This window comes from Sus scrofa, chromosome 13, assembly GCF_054392235.1.
Source record: "Sus scrofa isolate SSC_HxYL_T2T_F1_AM1 chromosome 13, Sscrofa_HxYL_maternal_Yorkshire_Landrace_v2.0, whole genome shotgun sequence".
NCBI lineage: Eukaryota > Metazoa > Chordata > Mammalia > Artiodactyla > Suidae > Sus > Sus scrofa.
Window position 1 is genome coordinate 30,941,214 of NC_139395.1, and position 22,134 is coordinate 30,963,347.

Here is a 22,134-nt window from a genome sequence, read left to right on the forward strand (position 1 = left end):
CAACATTGTAAATCAACTATACTACAATTAAAAACTAAAATGAAAATCTCATAGACTTATTTTACACATTACACCCCTTATTAACATTTTTTCATAGTTATGCTGGAATGTTTTGAATAGAGCTCTAACCAGCTAAGACAAATGGTGGGTATTCACATGCTGCTCTTTTCCCTTCTCTTCTGAGTGAAGTCCTGGCAGTCCTGCCCTGGCGTTAGGGTCCTCCAGCAGAAGCTGCAGCTGTCTCAAAGGGTGGGTGCCAGTTCTACCTCAGTGGTTCATTGACGTAGAGCTGGAGGGGCACAAGCCACTCTCTCCTTGGAAGCCCGGAGCATGTTATTGTTCTTAACTGTGCTGAGACTGCCAATGACTCTAAAGCTGAGGAAAAAAAAAAAAGACTCTTAATGAATCTCAGCATTTTAATGTACTGCAGGTTCCCAATTGTATGAATTTAAGAAGCTTAGCAATTCGGTGTCTTCTGAATAATAGCATTTATTTTATACTCTGAATACTCCCAGGGAAGTCTGAATAACATTGCAGCTTCTTTGGTGTAATAGCTTCAGTGGGCTAATTGACTTGAACAGGAGAATTGCTCCTAAAAAAAAAAAAAAAAAAAAAAAAAAAAGCCACACAGTTTTGATTAATGAGCCTAGTAATAAATCATTAATCTTTTTAGCCCATAAATGATAGAAATAGTGTCCTGCTCCCCCCCACCCCCACGGCATGATATATTTCGAGATTCTCTTGCGGATCTGGTGACTACATTTTAAGGTTCTCATTATCAGGTTAATATATCCACCTCCACATAATTTAATGTAATGTATAGCAAGTTTGCACCTATGAGGAATGCATTGGGACAGATTCTAAACAGCAATCATTGCTCTTTTATGGACATGACTTACATTCATTTAGTAGCTGTTCTTCTGCAATGTCCTAAATTTCTTTATTTCCATAATTACTCTTAATTGGAAAGAATAATGAATTATTGAGCTTCTCCTATGTATCTGGCACTCGGCTACATTTTTAGTATATTGTATCATTGAACTCTCCTAATGATCCTCTGAGGTTATTAATATTATTTCCACTTTACAGTTCAGGAAATCTGCTGAGAAATGTTAACTAGTTAATGTCATAGAACTGGTTCATGTCCGAGCCACCAAGTTATAATCTGTTTACATATGATTTCTATGTAATGTTTTCAAGAGATTTATAAATAAAGGACTTTTGGTTGGAATTGAAATATAGAAATAATTGAGCCCACATTGAAATTTTTGTCATAGGCTTCACTATATCCTAGGGAGTTATATATTTCAAGAGTTAGTTTTCATGTTCATCATGCCACTGAGACACTACTTAGAAACAATTCAGACTGTCTAATTACCATTTTGAGGAAAATAGAATTTCAAGTTATGGATTATAGGAGTATTGTCTACATCCTTGGCTGTACTCATGTGTTCCCTAACGACAAATAGCTTTTATTATTGAAATTTAGTTGTGAACTATTCCCGAGGTTGAACTCTCTATGACAGGCAAGGATCATGGCTCATCACAGCTCTGTTGTCAGGATTTAGCTCAGTGGCTGGTAGATACTAGAAGATGAAACATTTGATGAGTGAACAGTCTGTAGCAATGGTATAAAAATAAGTGGATGACCATTTAGTAAAGCGACTAGAGTCAAGAGGTATAAATCCACAAGTGACTTTGATTGCAATCACTGTTGTGACCCTGAGAACTTCCAGTTGCTCAGGCATGCTGGAGCAAAGCCCAGGACTCCTATAGACAGCACGGGGTGGTGGAGGGGTAGAGATGAATGCATGCTTTTCTTAGTGATCTTCCAGGAAGTCTTGGTAGAATCTTTTCCCTTCATGTCGAGCCACATTAAGATTTATCTTGGAGTTCCCATTGTGGCTCAGATGGTTAAGCACCCAATGTAGTATCCATGAGGGTAAGGATACAGGTTCGATCCCTGGATTCACCCAGTGGGTTAAGGATCTGGCTTTGCCACAAGCTGTGGAGTAGGTTTCAGATTCAGCTTGGATTTGGTGTAGCTGTGGCTGTGCTGTAGGCTGGCAGCTGTAGCTCTGATTCAACCCCTAGCCTGGGACCTTTCATATGTCCCAGGTTCACCATTAAAAAATATATATATCAGTTTCCCACTGGTGAATTTTAAGAAAATTACAATTAGCATGTATGCCATATAAAAGCTGGCATTGATGACAGAAGTTATATTTTTCAAAGGTAAAGAGTTTTATCTCATTTGAACAGCTTCAAACCACTGTACTTCTTGTCTGCTCTTTTTCTGTCAAGGTCACAGTGACAATACCAGAAATGGGAGCAATGAAGCAAGATGGTAGCACCCTAGTCAGGCCCCTTCTCCCAACCCCTTCATTCTGGCATCAAGATGTCAATTTTCATGGTGACACACATGCACAAAGAGGAAAAAAAAAAACAAAACCCACACACATTTTCTCCAAGCTGATGTTAAGGATTGTAGGCCATGTTATACAGCCTTTTCAGGCTCCCTTTGGAAAGAATAGGATTAAATAAACCGAGGATATGCCATCCTTCACTAGACTGACAGGATTTAAATGTACAGCTAAATTTGTTTTCTAAAAAAAAAAATGGTGCTGGTGTAGAGCTGACTGCTTCCTCTTTCTCTATACCTTGTGAAAAGTACATGGCCTTACAAAGCTACTTTCCTGTGAAATTGACATTGGGCAATTGAATAATGAAAGGAGATTTAAGCAAAACAGCAACTCAACAGCAACATTTCATATACAAAGCTGTCATTTTTCACTGCGTATATATTAAACATATACTTTTAAAATGTATCCTTATGTAATAGAGGTAAGAAGAAAATGAGCCAGGTATGGATTTTTAGTTTTGGGTTTTTTTAGTAGATTGAGAAAATTTTATTGTGCCAGCCTTGAAAAGAAAACTGAACTTTGGGTCTTTTGCTAACTCATTCCCTCAGTATGATTAAGGGATTTCCATTCTTATAAAGGTAAATTGTACTTCCAAGTAGGTTTACACATCTGACACCTATAGGAATACACCTAGTTCTGGCTCTTTCACCTTGATGGCTCAGAAAAAGTTGTGAATCAGCCATTCAATACACTGTGTTCTCTTGAAATCTCAGGTCTCCAATACAAAAAAATTCAGGATTTGAATTCTCATTGGATTTAAGAGCTGTGTAACCTTGGACAATTGGATATCTTCCTGTAACCTCAGCTTTTTCACATGGCCAGTAAATCAAGAGATACAGTTTGGGGCAAGGAATAGCAACTTTGTTCGGAAAGCCAGCAGACCAAGGAGGTGGTGGATTAGTGTCCCAAGCCGACTCACCCAAGTTAGAATTCAGGCTTTCTTTTATGCTAAAAGGCTAGAGGGTATGGTTGGTTGTTGCAAACTTCTTGGCATCTCCTTTGTCCTTGCAGACGTAGGTGTAGGTTCAGGTCACAGTGTTTCTGTAAACCTCCAACAAGATAAATATTATTCTCTGTTCTGCAACTTTTTATCTCTACATGAATGTAAGAGTTGTTATACCTCTAAAGATTGAGAATGGGTTATCCTGTATATTTCAGACTATAGGCAACATTTTTTTTTTTTTTTTTGGCTACACCCATGTTATGTGGTGATTCTGAGGCCAGGGATCAAACCTGCACCATAGCAGTCACCAGAGCCACTGCAGTGACAACACCTACTGAGCCACCAGGGAACTTGGCAACATTCTTGTCACAAAAGCAATAGAATGCAAATGTTAAAGTGAAAGAAGCAGATCCAACATGGGGTCAGATTTGTTCTTCCCTATTACAATTATACTAAAAACTTTCTGTATTGCTTCATACAGAAATTCACATTTAACAGCATATCCCGTGTCTTATCAGCTTGCCCTTCTTCTATGGGACATAGTGTTTGCCACCTGAGTTCTATTGAATAATTCCAGGAGTCGCCATTTGTGCAGGGCTCTGGCGTGTCATTTACATAGAACACAAAATGAGAATGGTTGCCCTTAATGGAATTCTTTGACCCTAATATCATTATACCTCAGCAACACATTTGTGTGTGTACCCAGCTTACCTGTGAACCTCAGCAAGTTTGAGCTGTTGTATTATGGCCAGAAGACACAGAAATGGTTTGCATCTGTCCAGTTTTTGTATGTGTTGTGGTATTTAGTCCAGAAAAAATTAGTAGAATGCTGTAGCAGACTTATGGCCATGTTAATGGCATTTCCAGAATCCCATTGTTTGAAGGTGGATCATGGTCATTGACAAATCAGGTGACAGGTTTCTGAGCCCCTCCAGAAAGGTAAATTATGCTGAGGAAACAGTGTGCAATCTGTTTACAATATTGAGTAGTTCTCTATAGTTTTGTTTCCTGTTCTTACTTTTGACCATCAGTACCCAGAGTGCAAAAGCATACATCTTTGTGAGAGAGTAACACATTTACAATAAAACTATAGAGAGATCTCAATATTGTAAAATGTTAATTTAGCATTTTCTCACAGGAGAAACCATCACATCAGGTGATGCTGGGCTGAGCTCATGAGGTGCATGTGGAGGGAGAAGTCAAGGAGAGCCAGGATCCCACCTGGCCACCTGTCCCAGGATCACAGGTAACGCAGACTCAAGTCACGGTGACTCAACAGGCTCACTTAACGCTTCACTGCTCATCTCAACCCAAGGGCTGCTTTAATCCAGCCCCACCTTAAAGAATAACACACAGGACTCTTAGTTCAGATTATCCTGGGTACTGGACATAGTTTTTCAAGCCTCTGCTAAGTGCTATCCAGAATTAACCTCTGCCTTCCCTGATGGAACTTGAGGATGTGAGCTCTAATTGCCCATGCTGTGTTTACACGAATTCTAAAATAATGAAATCCTTCTTTTGAAACATTTGTTCCATATAGAAATTGTTCTTAAGGATTCTCATTTTAGGGAAATCGTTCTTATTGGTGCCTCCGGAGGAAAAACCGCTGGATGCTTTCCTCTGATTGTATCACTATGTGAAACTAGGAGAAGAGAAATCCCCCTCTCTTGTTTAGCAGGGGGAGAAGGCAATTGAGAGCACAAGGCAGCCCCCTTTTCTGCCCAGCAAATAGGACAGAGGACATGTTTATTGGGTACCCTTTAGGGGTGAAAGCCTACTTCTTGGCAGTCTTTCTTTACTTTTCTTTTCATGGTCTTTATTTTATTTTTTTTAATAGACCAAGGGATTTTATTTATTTATTTATTTATTTGCTTTATTTTTTTATTTTATTTTATTTTTTTATTACTCAAATGAATTTATCACATCTGTAGTTGTATAATAATGATCATAAAATCCAATTTCATAGGATTTCCATCCCATAACCCAAGCACATCCCCCCATACCCCAAACTGTCTCTCTGGAGACCGTAAGTTTTTCAATATCTGTGAGTCAGCATCTGTTCTGCAAAGAAGTTCAGTCTGTCCTTTTTTTCAGATTCCACATGTCAGTGAAATCATTTGATGTTGGTGTCTCATTGTATGACTGACTTCACTTAGCATGATAATACCTAGGTCCATCCATATTGCTAAAAATGCCGGGATTTCGTTCTTTTTAAATGGCTGAGTAATATTCCATATGTATATGTACACATCTTCTGGATCCACTCCTCTGTTTATGGACATTTAGGTTCTTTCCATGTCTTGGCTGTTGCAAATAGTGCTGCAATGAACATCAGAGTACATGTGTCTTTAATGCATTACTTCAAGTGGATGCTTCTAGAGCCCTCATCCTAGGGAAGGCTCTGGCTCTCTCTTTTCACCAGGTCAAGGCCATAGTTTTGAGGCTAGAGAACACAGAGGTCCTACACTGAGGGCCAGTGTGGAGCACGCACATTTATATTTCCATGGAAAAACAGATTTGACAAGTTAACACATTGTATTAGAATTCTCCAGAGAAACAACCAATGGGGGGGGGTGTATGTGTGTGTGTTTTTAGAATTGTTTCATGGAATCTGCCTGATGATGGAGGTTAACACCTCCAAAGGCAGGGTGAAAATACTGTTCCAGCTTGAAGGCCATCAGACAAGCAGCATTCTCTCTCACTTTAAGGGAGAATCGGTCTTTTTCAAAGGTTTTCAACTGATTGGTGAGGCCCACTCACATTAGGGAGGGCAACCTGTTTTACTCAGTTATCAAATGTGAAATTCATCCAGGAAACACCCTCATAGGTAGATCCAGAATAAATCTTGACCAACTCTCTGGACATTCTGTGGCCTGGTCCAGTTGGCAAATAAAATTAATGATCACGCAGATGTGTGATGCTGAAGAAAATACAGCCAAAATGGCAGATTCCTCCAGATGTCACCTAGATCCTATAGCCATGCACCAGACATGGCAATGCGGTTACTAAAAAGCCAAGAACATATGTGTATAGAGTTAGTGTTAAACTAACTCTAAAACCTCTGATGCCTTTAGGTAGCTTGTTAAAGCAGGAGGCTTCTGTTTTCAGGGAGAGGAAAAACATTATTACTATTAATTTTTAAATTACTACAACATTTCAAATAGACTATTTTATTAAAAAACAGTTGTGGGAATTTCCCGTGTGGCACAGCATGTTAAGGATCTGGCATCACTGTAGCTATGGCACAGATTGCAACTGTGGCGTGGGTTTGATCCCTGGCCTGGGAACTTCCACATGCTGCAGGTGTGGAAAAACATACAAAAAAGCCATTGTGACTTGATTTTTCTTTCTGCTAGTGAGAGCTATTGAATAGCAATATTTATAGGCAATTCCCAGAGTTGGTGTACTCTAATAGGAAGAGTAATAGAAAGAGTACTAGATAGAAATGAGTCAAAAAACATCAGTTTTGATGTCATTTATTCACTTACCATGTGACTTTATTACCCCTCTTAAGCTCTCAGAACCAATTTTCTCATTCATAGAGTAGGGATAATAACTCTTTCGTTACCTACTGCATCAGGTGATTATTCACACAAAATAAAATAAATGCTCCTGAAACGCCTGAAATACTATAAAACTCTGCTCCATGTAAGGTAATAATACTATTATCTGTGTATGTGAACATCTGTTTCAAACTATTTTTAAAGTGTTAGAGTCACATATTTTCTTTAGAATTGTTTCAAACATCTCTAGGATATTTGAGGATATTTTATCAGCACTACTCAGGACAATTCATCTTGAGATGGCTTTGTCTACCTTAGAGTTAAAAAAATGACTGCAGATTGATCATACACAATTTTGTGTTTAATATATAAAGTAGTATATATATCTGATAGTATATAAAGTAGGCAAAAAACTAATAACCTAGATCCACAGCATATTATATTACCTTGGAAAAAAATAGGAATACATTCCCCTAAAACAGTGTTCAAATTTGGTCCAGGGAATTCCCATCATGGCTCAGCTGAAATTAATCTGACTAGTATCCATAAGGTCACATGTTTGATCCCTGGCCTCGCTCAGTGGGTTAAGGATCTGGTGTTGCTCTGAGCTGTGGTGAAGATTGCAGACATGGCTCGGATCCTGCATTGTGATGGCTGTGGTGTAGGGCGGCAGCTACAGCTCCGATTAGACCCCTAGCCTGGGAACCTCCATATGCCGAAGGTGTGGCCCTAGAAAGACAAAAAAAAAAAAAAAAAAAAAAAATGTGGTCCACCAAAAGGTCTGTGTTCTCAGTGAAGTAAGTATGGAAACAGAGAGGAAGCATTTAAAACCTTTTATAACAATTTCATATTAACATGACATTTAATCCAAATGTAATTTTGGTTTGCTGAATGTAGTAATAAAAAATTGCAACTTGCATTTTAATGTCTTTTAATTTTGTTCTATTAATGTTGACAAGTATAAGTATTTTAGAAATAGTGGTTTGTGACAGATTGGAAATAAAAGTGGTTCCCATCACTGGTGGCTTGAGAAAGATTGTTTTGAGAATTCTCTTGTGGTGCAGCTGGTTAAGGATCCAGCATCATCACTAATGTGGTGCAGGTTCAATCCCCGGCCCTGCAACTTTTATATAATGTGGGTGCAGCCAAAAAACAAAACCAAACCAAAGATTTCTTTAAAATCTCTGATGCCGGTAACTACTTCCTAGATATTTAAATGCTATTTCATCAAAAATAAATGTCACCAGATTGAGTTTTAAAATCTTACTCTACTAGCTACCTTTTTCAGAACCATATATATAATAGCTATAACATGTATCCAAAAAAAAAAAAAAAAAACCCACAGCCCCAGCCATAACCTTTAGTCTAGAAGTGAGAAATTATTTTATCTTTCATTTGTATTCATTTGCTAAGGTTCGTTGAAATGTTCTGAAGTTGTCTTAAACTGTATACAAGTAAATGAGTGCCAGTAAATCTAACATTAAAAATCTGAAAAAGTGAAGGAAAAAAAAATTACATATCCTACACAGAATGACAAGGTCTCTGCTCCCATTAACAATGGAGAAGATACTGTTCTAATTTTTTCACAGTCTTTTGACAAAACCGAATAATAATTTAAGAAATCCCTATACAGATAAGAGATAGAGAAACCAGACCAAAATAGAGGAGCTAGTCATGGTGACAGGGTCAATTAAATGTAGTAGATGTATGAACTGTAGTTGTATACTTTTACTAGTAAACACAGCGGAATATTTATCCACTGACAACATGGACAAAGGCTGAGAACCCCTTTTTTTGGTAGCCTCAACTCTATAGCTAAAGCTTGTTGATAAATAAGCAAAAGTGAATAAAGTAAGATATTTGGAGATATTTACTCTTCTGAATTAACACTCCTTTCAGCCACCACCTCTTGAGTACTATTCACCAGTGTTTAAGAGGGAAGGCAGTGTTAGGAATTGGGAAAAACATTAGACCAATTATGAAATGGCATGTGTTCTATTTCTATCCCATTACTGATTAGTTGGGTGGCTTCGAGTAAGTTCATAAGCACTACTCTAACTTACACCATTGTTTTTTCCATCTGTTAAATGATCAGATTGGACAAAATGCCCCTTTAGGTCTCTTCTATACCTAAATGATCATGAAAATTTAAGTTAAAAAAAAAAGATTCTAGATGTCAGGTATTGTAAAAGTTATTTTTCTGCAAATTTAAAAGGCAAGTTCTTTTAGGTTCACAGTGCCAGAGAACCTTTTGAAAGAGACTATCTATTTACATAAATCTGACACATAAATAAAACTGAAAATAAAGATATAAGTGTATATATTAAAGTTCATTCTATGCAGAAATTAAATTCTATTGTCAAGTCAACAGATATGTTCAAGACTAATATTGTATTTCAAAGGACAGAATTACTTAATAAATAACACTACCCAATGTTATGTTCTTTCTATGAATACAAATTAAGGAACAACACTATCCAATTCTGTACTGTCTGTGAATACAGATTAAGGAATTGGCCTTGGTGTTTGAATTTGGATTCAGAAAATAGCTTACTGGGCAATCTCTTATGTACTAAGTTATGTGTGTTTACTGCATGCCATTTTGAGAAGCTGCAATGCATTCTGTACTTGAGAAATTTGGAAATGGATTTGAATCAGGATAAGGGATCTAGGTTAAGGCAGGAACTCCCAAGCTATAGGGCATGTACCTCTCATAGAACTTGAGTTGATGTGGGTGCTTAAGATCCAGAAATCACACCATTATAAAGTTGTTCTTCTTTCTCAATTCCGATTCTTCCTAGGAAAAAGACTGTCTGGTCCTAGTATGCTTAATACCTCTCTTAATTGTGAATCTCATTTGTAACTAAGAGAGTTTAAGTCCTCTGGGAACAAACAGTATCTAATATAATTTAATAACATTAGTATATTGCTAATTTTTATAGTAACCTATTTTTGCCAAGTGATGCTGGCTTTTTAGCCATGGTAGTAATATAATGTTATCTTTTAAAATGGGTTTATTTAAGCCTAGAGGTATTTTGATTTAAAGGAAATTTCTCAGTAAATGAAATAATAGTACATGGCTGGCAAATTTTCTCAGATGATATGCAAATGATTGATGATGGGCAAACATTGGGCTAGTGGAAAATACACTGACGTGGATGGTAGGAAACCTAACTAAATTTAATTCAAACGCTGTTACTAATTATCAGGTAGGATGATGATTTTTCATGCCTCTATTTCATCATTATCCAATACATATGATGATAAAGGCCTAGCTACCTTTGGAGTGATGTTGTGAAGATGAAAGTTAAAGGATGGGGGAGTTCCCTTCATGGCTCAGCAGTAACAAACCTAACTAGTATCTATGAGGACGTGGGCTAGATCTTTGGCTTTGCTTAGTGGGTAAAGGATCTGGTGTTGCCATAAACTGTGTTGTAGGTCAGATCCTGCATTGCTGTGGCTGTTGGGGAGGCCAGCAGCTGCAGCTCTGATTTGATCCCTAGCCTGGGGACTTCCATATGCCTCAGGTCTGGCCCTACAAGACTAAATAAATAAATAAATAAAACTAAAGTGCAGGTAGTAAAATTAAATAAATTCAATGTAAAATTGAAAGTTGAATGTACATTGCTTTGTTATTATGTATCTGAATCATTGGGAGTGGGGGAGAGAGAACATGGTCGTGTCCACTCAGGAAAAAATAATATTATCTGTGTTCTCTTTAGGATCAAGCCATTAAATGTTACGCGGGGGGGGGGGGGGGGCGTTTGGGAAGCACTGCATTGAACAGTTTCTAAACACTAAAGCTATCTTGTCTTGTCTTTTCCTGATTGGTTAAATGTTTATTCGCACCATTTTCCATGGTGATAAAACGAATTTTGAAAACTAAACCATGTTTAGAAAAGAACCTAATGATAGATCTTATTCATCACAAAGCTTAATAAAAATATTATGACCTATCCAAATATGTAGACCTGTTAAAAGTAATGGTATTTACTTCCATGCCAAAATTGTTTCTTGACCTATAATGATAATTGGATTCTTGTTGAGTGTATTTTTTCATGTGCTTAACACCTCAGATTTTCTATAGAATATATCATCTCTTCAAAAAGATATTTTACTATTACATAATGTCATTTCCTATAGACTTCAGAATTGATGTTTCCAATGTAATCATGTTTCTTCTTGAAGTTAAAGTTGTGTTGATTAAAATATAATAGTTCATTTAAATATCTGATCTATTTATATTAATGAGTAATCACATCAGGCTTTTGGCTGTGCTTTGAGACTTTCATACAACTAAGTTCCAACTTATTAATTCATTATGTGAAATAGAAAATATTCATGCACTTAGAAATAGTACTAGCAACTGTTGTTTGATTTCCCATTCTGTTAAGCAAAGCTTAAGTACTACTGCTTCATCATCTCATTCACCTATAATACTTAATTGTGGTCTGTGGCAGTGATTCTCAAACTCAAGCAATTATAAAAATCACCTGGAAGATTTGTTAAAACAGATCACTTGACCCCTCCAGTTTCTGATTCCAGGGTGGGTCCTAAAAATTTGCATTCCTAGCAAGTTCCCCATTGATGCTGAGGCTGATAGCAAATGCTGTCCTAGGACCGCACTGCTGTTTTCTCCATTGGTCTAGTGGAAGGACAGGGAAGCCCATGGACTTTGGTAATAGGCCCCAGTTTCAGCCCTGGCTTTGACACTTAGAAGCTGTGTAATTAAAGAAGGTAAGGATCAATTTTGTCCTCAGTGAAATCGTTAACACTTATATTTACTGGGATAGTGAATAAAATAATATAAAGTGTTTAAAACAATATCTCACATGCTATGAACACTCACTAAATTCAACATTAGTAACTAGTGGTGATGGTAGAGTGCTAATAGCACCACTAGTTAGTGATAATTAATAGAATATGCTAATTCACCTTAGTTCAATTGCAATATGTATTTGTCTTTTCTATGAAGGCCGGAAAGAAAGTTTTATTTTCACTGAGAACATTGTTTCTATGAGAAACATTCTGGCAAAAAGGAATTCAGTGAAAAGAAGTGCTGCCCTTCCTGAATGAACTTTCAAAAGCATGTTGCAGATTGAAATCTAGATTGCAGTGTAAGCAAAAATGTATCCATTTCTGCAATGTTTCTCAATATTGAGAACTTACTGCATTTATTCCTTTTTCGCCCTTAGCAACAAGAGCAAGACCCAACCAACCTATACATCTCAAATCTCCCCATTTCTATGGATGAGCAGGAACTTGAGAATATGCTGAAACCCTTTGGACATGTCATTTCCACAAGAATACTCAGAGATGCTAATGGAGTCAGCAGAGGTGTTGGCTTTGCCAGGTAAAACCTTTGCTCTTCTTTCACTTTTCCATTTTAATTCCATTCCTTTCTAGTACAAGACATATGCTAGAATATAGAATATTCAAAGAAATGTAGCTAATCAAACCAGTGCTGTATCTTTGCTCTGAGTCAAAGAATTCCAATGTAAGTATAAACATATTGTTCTTGCTAAAACGTGTACATAGAAAGTTTATATCTGTCTCAAGTCATAATGGTATGCATAACCTGTTCCCAGCCCTCTCTCTGCCTATAGATCAATAAAATCAGATGCTGCCAGTTTCTGCTAGGGGTAGTAAATGCCTGACACCCCAAAGCTAAAAAGCCCATGTGGTGAACAAAAGTATTCAAGTGTTTGAGCATTGATTTCCAAAGAGCAAGATGGTAGATTTCTCAGTCAGGGAAAGAGAGGAAAGATTTTGAGAAATAGGAATCCTTTGGAAGGTTTGGAAGTCCCAAGGAACTCAGAAATGTAAAGGAATGTGAAGAGGACATTTGCATTTAAGAGGCCCTGGCTCTGTGATTTTGATGTTTTAAACAGAACGGAAAAGAGCAAATTGCATTTTCTTTTCTTTCTTTTTTTTTTTTTTTTTTTGTCTTCGGAAAAGGAAGAGTAGTTTTCATTTTAACTTGAGAATGTTTATAAAAGAGGATCTCAGCCAGGAATGGAGTTAAAGTGATTGTACCTGCTGTGCTTTCATGAAAAAACAAAGTTAAGAAAACTACAGAGAAAAACTGCTCAACGACAAAGAAGAAAAGTGAAAGCTGTGTCTCCATGGCTGGGTGGGTGTTTATGTCCATTGAGCTGAATTAGCATGACTGAGTGGATGGATGTTAGTGTCATCTGGAAGGCAGCCCCTTGCAGGCAGGCAGGTGTGTCTACTCATGGGAAACCCTGCCATCACTTGGAAAAACCATATCAGACCAATGTCTGTGAACCAACTTGGAAAGATAAGAAAATATAAATAGTAACTGATCTCTACCTTGACCTCCCTGAGGTCATGGACCACATCTCAAAATTCTTTTTAGTCCCAACAATATTCTACACACATTAGCTTGGAAGACACATGTTTAATGATTTGAAGAGAAGTCAGCAAAATGAAGAACACCTCCCTGTCTTAAGTGTTTGCACGAAGCATTCAACGTTTTCAGAATATTGTTAACTGTGGCTTTGCATGGTCAAGGCAGAACTAATCACACCACCTGGGTCTCTAAAATTTGCTAATGTAGTCATTCTTGGATGGTGGACACCCTGCAGTTGGAAGCCTGGCTAATGCAGGAGGCACAGAAATGCCTGCCATGCTCCTTTGGTTCTGCATCCACCTCCTGCCCCACCCCTCCCCAAGCTCTCTCTAACAAATTAGTTTCTCCTTTATTTGTACTACTGATGAGAAATGAACATGATTAAATTCATCAAGAGAAGACATATTCTAAGATCTATGTTTTATTTTGTTTTGTTTTAAGCAAAGGATTTTGGGTACAAAGTTTGCTCAGGCTGCCATAACACAATACAACAGATGGGTGGCTTAAACAACAGGAATTTATTTTCTCCCCCTCCTAGAGGCTTGAAGTCAAAGATCAGTACATTAGTAGGTTTGGTTTCTTCTGTCTTGTAGATGGCCTTCTTTTCCCATATCTTCACATGGTCTGCCCTTTGTGTTTGTTCCTAATCTCTTCTTTAAAGGATTCCACCCTTATGACCTTGTGTTGATTTATTTACCTCTTTACTAGCCCTGTCTCCAAATTCTGAGGAGATTCAGAATTCCTCCATTCTGAGGTCCCAGGAGTTAGGACTTGAACATGAATTTGATGGGGGACACAGTTAAGCTCATAACACAAACATTGGGTTATTTCCTTCTCCCACTTTATCTTCTCTGTACGCTTTGAGTTCACTTAAAATGAAGAATATATTCTTCTTAAATGTAGAGCCAAGTAATGCACCCTGTAAGAGGCAAAACTATGTGCCTAGTGTACAGTGCTGTGAAAGAGAAAAACTTACACAGATTTTTTTTTTTTTCTTTAGGAGCTAAGGGAGGATGGGAATTTTAAATTATTATTTTATGCCTGCTCTGAATGCAACCTCTCTTCTGCAGTGCATTTAGTAAATAGAAGCCACAAGTGATTCTTTAAAAATGCAAATCTGATCATGTCAGGGGCCTGCTGACTTTCCTTCCATATGGTGTGAGTGATTGGTTTTACCCACCTCACCAACACCATCCCTGATGTCATTATCCCTGACATGGCTCGCCCTCCTGGCCGTCTGTCTTCCAGCGTCCAGTCTGGAGCACAAGCTGCCTTTCTTCACTGTTACACTGTTCATGACTCCCTTGCTTCTGCCTTCTCATCCCTCAGATATTAAGTTAAATGTCTTTTCTGCAAAGAAGTCTTCACTGACCTCTAAGTCCAGCCTTCACACAAAGTTAGGTGCTCTTGTAAAGCTCCTGTCAAAGTTTTGTTCTCTCAAAAAGAATTTATCACAATCACAATTAGTGCACTATTTAATTGCTGTCATCACTACCTGGATTGCACATTTCTTAAAGTCAAATTTTCTTCACTTTTGCATGGTTGGATGGGTAGGTGATAGAGGTCATAAATATGAAATTCCTAAGCAGCTAAACTCCAAGCAATGGTCTTCCAAAACTTTGAGCTTTAAATACAAACTATGAAACCCATTCCAATATTGAGACTTAGATCTCTGTACTTGGAATCATGTATTTTCCAATTTCAGAAATTAGTATATGGATTGAAAAGAAAAACACAGGTTCAAGTCAAGCCAATGATTTCTTTTGCCCAAGAAATCAAAAGAAAATATCAATTTGCCTCTCTTTTACAAGTTCAGGAAACAGAGAGAATAAGTATGTCATTCTCCATGTATCTTAGACCTGAAATTCCAAGGAGCAGGATCTGACATGATTGACCTAATTTGATGGTGTAAGAAAATAATTTTAGCTATTTCAAATGTATGTAGGTCTGCCCAAATCCGACTTTCTTACACTTGAACATTTGCCATATTTTTCTGCACAATGTGGCTATTGCCACAGTGAAATAGATCATTAACAAATTAACTCTTACACAGGTGTTCCTTCTTTTTAAAATATTATCCTTTTTCCACCCAGGCTTTCTCATATGGAGGTCCTCCTCTGAAGCACAGAACAGAGTTGATTTCAGTCATCTTCTCAGTTCTTCCAAGGATAGTACATAGCTAGCAAGAGAAATTAATAGCTTTAGGATTCATGCAATGCATGCTTTGGGTCAGTGGTTCTCAAAGTAGTTTCCAGGGCAGCAGCCTCAGAATCACCTGAGAAATTTTCAGAAAAACAAATATTTGGGCACCACCTGAGACCCACTAAATTAGCAATGGAGGAAGTGGGGAGCAGTTAGGGATTTAACCAGCACTTTAGGTGACTCTAATGCTCTCTAAAAATTGAGAAACCTCATCTGAAGGCATTAGGACTGATTCTCAGAATCATCTGAAGGGCCCATAAAAACTCAGATGGTTTAACCTCACTCAGAGATTTTTCCAGATATGGTTGATTCCTACTGATGCTGCTATTACACTTTCTCAAAATACATTCATCATAACTCTGTCTCTCTAAATCTCCTTTCCTGGTCCATGGTTCCTGTTGGATAGAGACCTTGCTTCATACTTTTTCATGTCTATCCTAGCGCCTAGACCTAGACCCAGAATGCTATCTGACACATAATTGATCTTAACTAAATTTTTGATGATGAATAAATAATTTTTTTTCAGGGGGGGATACTATAGGCAGGGAGATAGCTTTTGATGATAATGATAAGGCAATTCTGAGATGAGTGTCCTGGAATATTAGAAAAAATTAAAGTAGCACCAACCCAACTAGGGCTGGCTCACAAATTGTTCCTTTCTCTGAAAGTTCACAGTGTCATAGTCATTATTAAAAACTATGTTATGCAGTTGGTATAAATCCAGCTTGTACTTATGTCTAGTAAATTGTACAGATACCTTAAATTGATGACTAACTCAATTCAGGAGACCTGGATAATTTTTTTCAGTAGACCTCATTTTGAATATTACCACTGGTAACTTCTAAGCATCAGCTGTTTTTGTTTTTGTTTTTGTTTTTTTCTGTGTAATTCTCTTTTTATATATTGTTTTCAGGTGTACAACTTATTGATTCAAACTTTTTTATAGATTACACTCCAACTATAGATATTAAAAAATATTGGATGTATTGCCTCTGCTATACAATGTATCCCTGTATTTTTTTTAATTTTGAAAATAATTAGAACCTCTTAATCTCCTACCCCCTATCTTGATCCTCTCCCCACTGGTAACAACTAGTTTTTTCTTTTGTTTTAAAGATTTTTTTTCCCATCATAGTTGGTTTATAGTGTTCTGTCAGTTTTCTGCTGTACAGCAAACTGACCCAGTTACATATACATATATACATTCTTTTTCTCACATTATCCTCCATTGTGCTCCATCACAGTGACTAGATATAGTTATTGGTGCTATACAACAGGATATCACTGCTTATCCATTCCAAATGCAATAGTTTGCATCTATTAACCCCAGATTCCCAGTCCATCCCACTTCTTCCCCCTCCCCCTTGGCAACCACAAGTCTGTTCTCCAAGTCCATGAAAATCATGGACTGTTCTGTGGAAAGGTTCATTTGGGCCTTATATTAGATTCCAGACATAAGTGATATCACATGGTATTTGTCTTTCACTTTCTGACTTACTTCACTTAATATGAGTTGTTTCCATGTCTTGGCTATTGTGAATAGGGCTGCAATGAACATGTGTGTGTGGGGGTGTTGTGTTCAAGGAAAGTTTTGTCCAAATATATGCCCAGAAGTGGGATTGCTGGGTCATATGGTAGTTCTATATTTAGTTTTCTGAAGTACCTCTATAGTGTTTTCCATAGTGGTTTTACCAATTTACATTCCCACCAACAGTGTAAGAAGGTTCCTTTTTCTCCACACCCTCTCCAGCCTTTGTTATTTGTGGACTTAATAATGATGGCCATTCAATGGTGTGAGGTGGTACCTCATAGTAGTTTTGATTTGCATTTCTCTAATAATAAGTGATGTTGATCACTTTTTCATGTGTCTCTTGGTCATCTGTATATCTTCTTTAGAGAAATGCCTATTCAGGTGTTTGCCCATTTTTCAATTGGGTTGTTGGTTTTTTTGCTGTTGAGTTGTGTAAGTTGTTTGTATATTTTAGAGATTAAGCACTTGTCAGTTGCATCATTTGAAACTATTTTTTCCCATTCCATAGGTTGTCTTTATGTTTTTTTAGGATTCCCTTTGCTATACAAAAGCTTGTCAATTTGTTCAGATCCCAATGGTTTATTTTTGCTTTTATTTCTGTTGCGTTTGGAGACTGACCTGAGATAACATTTGTAAGGTCGATATCAGAGAATGTTTTGCCTATGTTTTCTTCTAGGAGTTTGATGGTGTCTTGTCTTACATTTAAGTCTTTAAGCCGTTGTGAGTTTAGTTTTGTTTACAGTGTGAGGGTGTGTTCTAGTTTCATTGCTTCACATGCAGCTGTCCAGGTTTCCCAGCAACACTTTCTGACAAGACTGTCTTTTTCCCATTTTATATTCCTGCCTCCTTTGCTGATGATTAATTGACCATAGGTGTCTGTTTAATTGGTCTGTATGTCTGTTTTGGTACCAGTACCACACTGTCTTGATGACTGTGGCTTTGTAATATTACCTGAAGTCTGGGAGAGTTGTCTCCTGCTTGTTTTTTGTTCCTCAGGATTGCTTTGGCAATTCTGGGTCTTTTGTGGTTCCATATAAATTTTTGGATTGTTTGTTCCAGTTCTGTGAAAAATCTCATGGATTATGCTTTGAGCATGTACATTGCTTTGGGTAGTATGGCCATTTTTATGATATTAATTTTTCCAACACAGGAGCATGGAATATCTTTCCATTTTTTTGAATACTCTTTAATTTCCTTGATTAATGTTTTATAGTTCTCAGCATATAAGTCTTTCACCTACTTGGTCAGGTTTATTCCTAGGTATTTCATTTTTGGGGTGTGATTTTAAAAGGTATTGTATTTTTTTTTCCTTTTCTAATATTTCATTGTTAGTATACAGAAATGCAACTGATTTTGAATGTTAATCTTGGATCCTGCTACTTTGCTGAATTCGTAGATCAGTTTAAGTAGTTTTTGTGTGGAGTCCTGAGGGTTTTCTATGTATAGTATCATGTTATCTGCGTACAGTGACAATTTTACCTCTTCTCTTCCTATTTGGGTGCCTTTAATTTCTTTTGTTTGTTGACAAAATACTACATATATTGTTCCATGCCTTCCTTATCATTAATAATGCTGCTATGAACATTGTGGTGCACTATCTTCTCAAGTTAGTGTTTTTGTTTTCTTCTGATAGATGCAGAGGAGTGGAATTGCTTGATCACATAGTTCTATTTTTAGTTTCTGGAGGACTCTCCATTCTGTTTTCCACAGTGGCTGTACCATTGACATGCCAATGACGAGGGTTCATTTTTCTCCACATTCTTGCCAACATTTGTTCTTTGTCTTCTTTTTGATGATAGCTATTCTAACAGATGTGAAGTGATATTCACAGTTTTGATTTGCATTTCTCTGATGATTTGTGATACTGAGCATCTTTTCATGTGCTTGTTGGCCATCTGAATTTCTTTTTTTGAACAATGTCTGTTCAGGTCCTCTGCCCATTTTTTAATTTAGTTGTTTGTTATATTTTTTTTAAGTTGTATGAAGTGTTTAGATGTTTTGCATATTAACCTCCTATCAGTTATATCATTTGCAAATATATTCTTCCATTAAGAAGGTTGTCTTTCTGTTTTGTCAGTGGTTTTCTTGGCTATGTATTTTGCTTTTTGGGAGAATTAGCCCAAAAATATTAGTTTATTTTGCTTTTGGGAGAATTATTGAAAAAACATTGCTATGATTTATGTCAAAGTGTATTCTGCCTGTGTTTTCTTCTAGGAGTGTTATGGTTTCTGGTCTTACTCATAGGCATTTAATACATTTTAATTAATTTTGTTAAACAGTATGAAGAAATGTTCTAATTTCATGCCTTTACACATTGCTGTCCATGTTTCCCAGCACCAATTATTGAAGAGACTGCCTTTCTCCATTGTACATATTCTTGCCTACTTTGTCACAGATGAATTGGCCTACGTGTGTGGATTTATTTCTAGGCTTTCTATTCTGTTCCACTGATCTATGTATCTATTTTTGTCCCTGTGGCAAGCTGTTTCATCTATCGCATTGTAATGTAGCCCAAAGTCAATGATCCTGATACAACTCAGATCTGTCCTTCATTCTCAAGATTGTTTCAGCTATTTGGGATCTACTGCATTTCCAGAAAATTTTTAAAATTAATTTTTTTCTAAGTCTACAAAACATGTCACTGGTATTTTGATAGAGATGCATTGAATCTGTAGATTGCATTGGGTCGTAGGTTAATTTTGACAATATTAATTCTTCTAATCCATGAACATGGATTGTTTTCCATCTATTTGTGTTATCTTCAATTTCTTTCATTATTGTCTTATAGTTTTATAAGTACGGGTCTTTGATTTTCTTAGGTATGTTTATTTATAAGTATTTTATTTTTATTTAATTATAAATTGGATTGTTTCCTTAATTTCTCTTTATAATAATTTGTTGCTAGTATATAGAAACACAACAGATTTATGTATATGTATTTTAGATCCTGAACTTTACCAAATTCATTTATGAGTTCTAGGTTGTTCTGTTATTTGTTTGTATTTGAAGGTGTCTTCAGGATTTTGTACATTTAGTGTCATGTCATCTGCAAGTAGTAATACTCTCAGTCCTTCCTATCCAAATTGGATTCCATGTTTTTCTTTTTCTTGTCTGACAGAGGTGGCTAGGACTTTTATACTATATTGAATAAAAGTGGCAAGAGTGGACATCTTTGTCTTGTTCCTGATCTTAGAGGAAATGTTTTCACTTTTTCACCATTGAGTATGATGTTAGTTGAAGGTTTATCCTATATGGCCTTTATTATGTTGAGGCATGTTTCCTCTAAACTTACTCTCCAGAGATTTTTTTAAATTGTAAGTGGATGTAATATTTTGTCAGAAGTTTTATCTACATCTGTGGAAATGATATTATGAGTTTTATTCTTCAGTTTCTTAATATGGTATATCACATTGAAAGATTTTCCTATATTGAACTTATTTGCATCCCTGGGATAAATCTGACTTGATTATAGTGTATGATCTTCTTGTTGTTGTATTTGATTAGGTTTTCTAATATTTTGTTGTGATTTTTGGATCTATGTTCATCAGTGACATTGGCCTGCAGTTTTCTTCATTTATAATGTCTTTGGCTTTGGTATTGGGTTAAGGCTTGCCTCACAGAACGAGTTTGGAAACATTCCTTCCTATATAGGTGTGTGGAATAGTTTGAGAAAGATAGGTGTTAACTGTTAATCTTTGATAGAATTTACCTGTGAAGCCATCTGGTCCCGAACTATTATATGTTGGGAGTTTTTAAATTACTGACTCAATTTCATTACTGGTAATTTCTCTATTCATATTTTCTATTTATTCCTTGTTGAGTCTTGAGAAATGTAACATTTCTAGGAATTCGTCCATTTCATCTAGATTGTCCATTTTATTGGCATATAGTTGTTTGTAGTAATCTCTTATGATCCTTTGTATTTCTCTGGTGTCCATGGTAACTATTCTTTTTTCATTTCTACTTTTATTGATTTGGGTCCTCTCTTTTTTTTCTTGATGAGACTGTCTGAAGTTTTATCAATTTTGTTTAGCTTTTCAAAGAACTAACTGATGGTTTTATTGATATTTTCTATTGTGTTTAGTCTACTTCATTTATTTCTGCTCTGATCTTTATGATTTCTTTTCTTCATTAATTTGGGGTTTTGTTTGTTGTTCTTTCTCTAGTTCTTTTGGGTATAAAGTTATGTGTTAATTTGAGATTTCTCTTCTTTCCTGAAGTAAGTTTGTTTTGCTATAAACTTCCCTCTCAGAACTAGTTCTGTTGCATCCCATAACTTTTAGATCATTGTGATTTTGTTTTCATTTGTCTTTAAGTACTTTTTTACTTCTTCTTTGATTTCTTAAGTGATCCATTGGTTGTTTAGTAGCATGTTATTTAGCTCTCATGGGTTTGTGTTCTTGCAGCTTTTTTTTTTTTTCCTGCAGTTGATTTCTATTCTTATAGTGTGATCAGAAAATATGATTGATATGATTTCAATTTTCTTAAATTTACCAAGGCTTGTTTTGTGGATGAGCATGTGATCTATCCTGGAGAATATTTCCTGTGCACTTGAAAATGATGTGTATTCTGCTGTTCTTGTATGAAATGTTCTACACATATTACCTTCATCTGGTCTAATGTGTAAGGGCAGTGCTTTGTTATTGATTTTCTTTTGGGATGCTCTGTCCTTTGAAGTAAGTGGAGTGTTAATCTCCCCTACTTATATTGTGGCACTGTCAATTTCTCCCATTTATGTCTGTTAATATTTGCTTTATGTATTTAGATGGCCCTATGTTGAGTGCACATACATTTAGAATTGTTATCTCTTCTTGGATTGATCTCTTGATTATTATGTAATGTCCTCCCTGTTCTTTGTAATAGCGTTTCTTTTAAAGTCTATTTTATTTGATATAAATACCGCTACTGTATCTTTCTTTTGATTTTCATTTGCATGGAATAGCTATTACCATCTCCTTACTTTCAGTATGTGGGTATCTTTAGATCTGAAGTGAGTCTCTTATAGACAGCATAGATACAGATCTTGATTTTGTATCCATTCAGCCACTCTGTATCTTTTAACTGGAGCATTTATTTAGTCATTACATTGAAAGTAGTGATTGATATGTATATATTTACTTCCATTTTGTTAGTTGCTTTTCATTATTTTGTAGGGGTTT

General features: G+C 36.4%; 1 protein-coding gene across 38 annotated transcripts in view; it reads left to right on the forward strand.

Moving 5' to 3' along the window:
- The window catches only part of RBMS3 (RNA binding motif single stranded interacting protein 3), a 1,488,242-nt gene that overhangs the window by 1,197,287 nt on the left and 268,821 nt on the right, over positions 1 to 22,134 (forward strand). For all 38 annotated transcript variants that reach the window (XR_014822551.1, XM_021069971.2, XM_084987319.1 and 35 more), the window contains one exon: positions 12,065 to 12,222. Coding sequence is in view for 37 of the 38 variants with exons in the window: in XM_021069971.2 (XP_020925630.2) it covers positions 12,065 to 12,222 (158 nt within the window). In the remaining variant the exon portion in view is untranslated. The remainder of the gene's footprint in view (positions 1 to 12,064; positions 12,223 to 22,134) is intronic.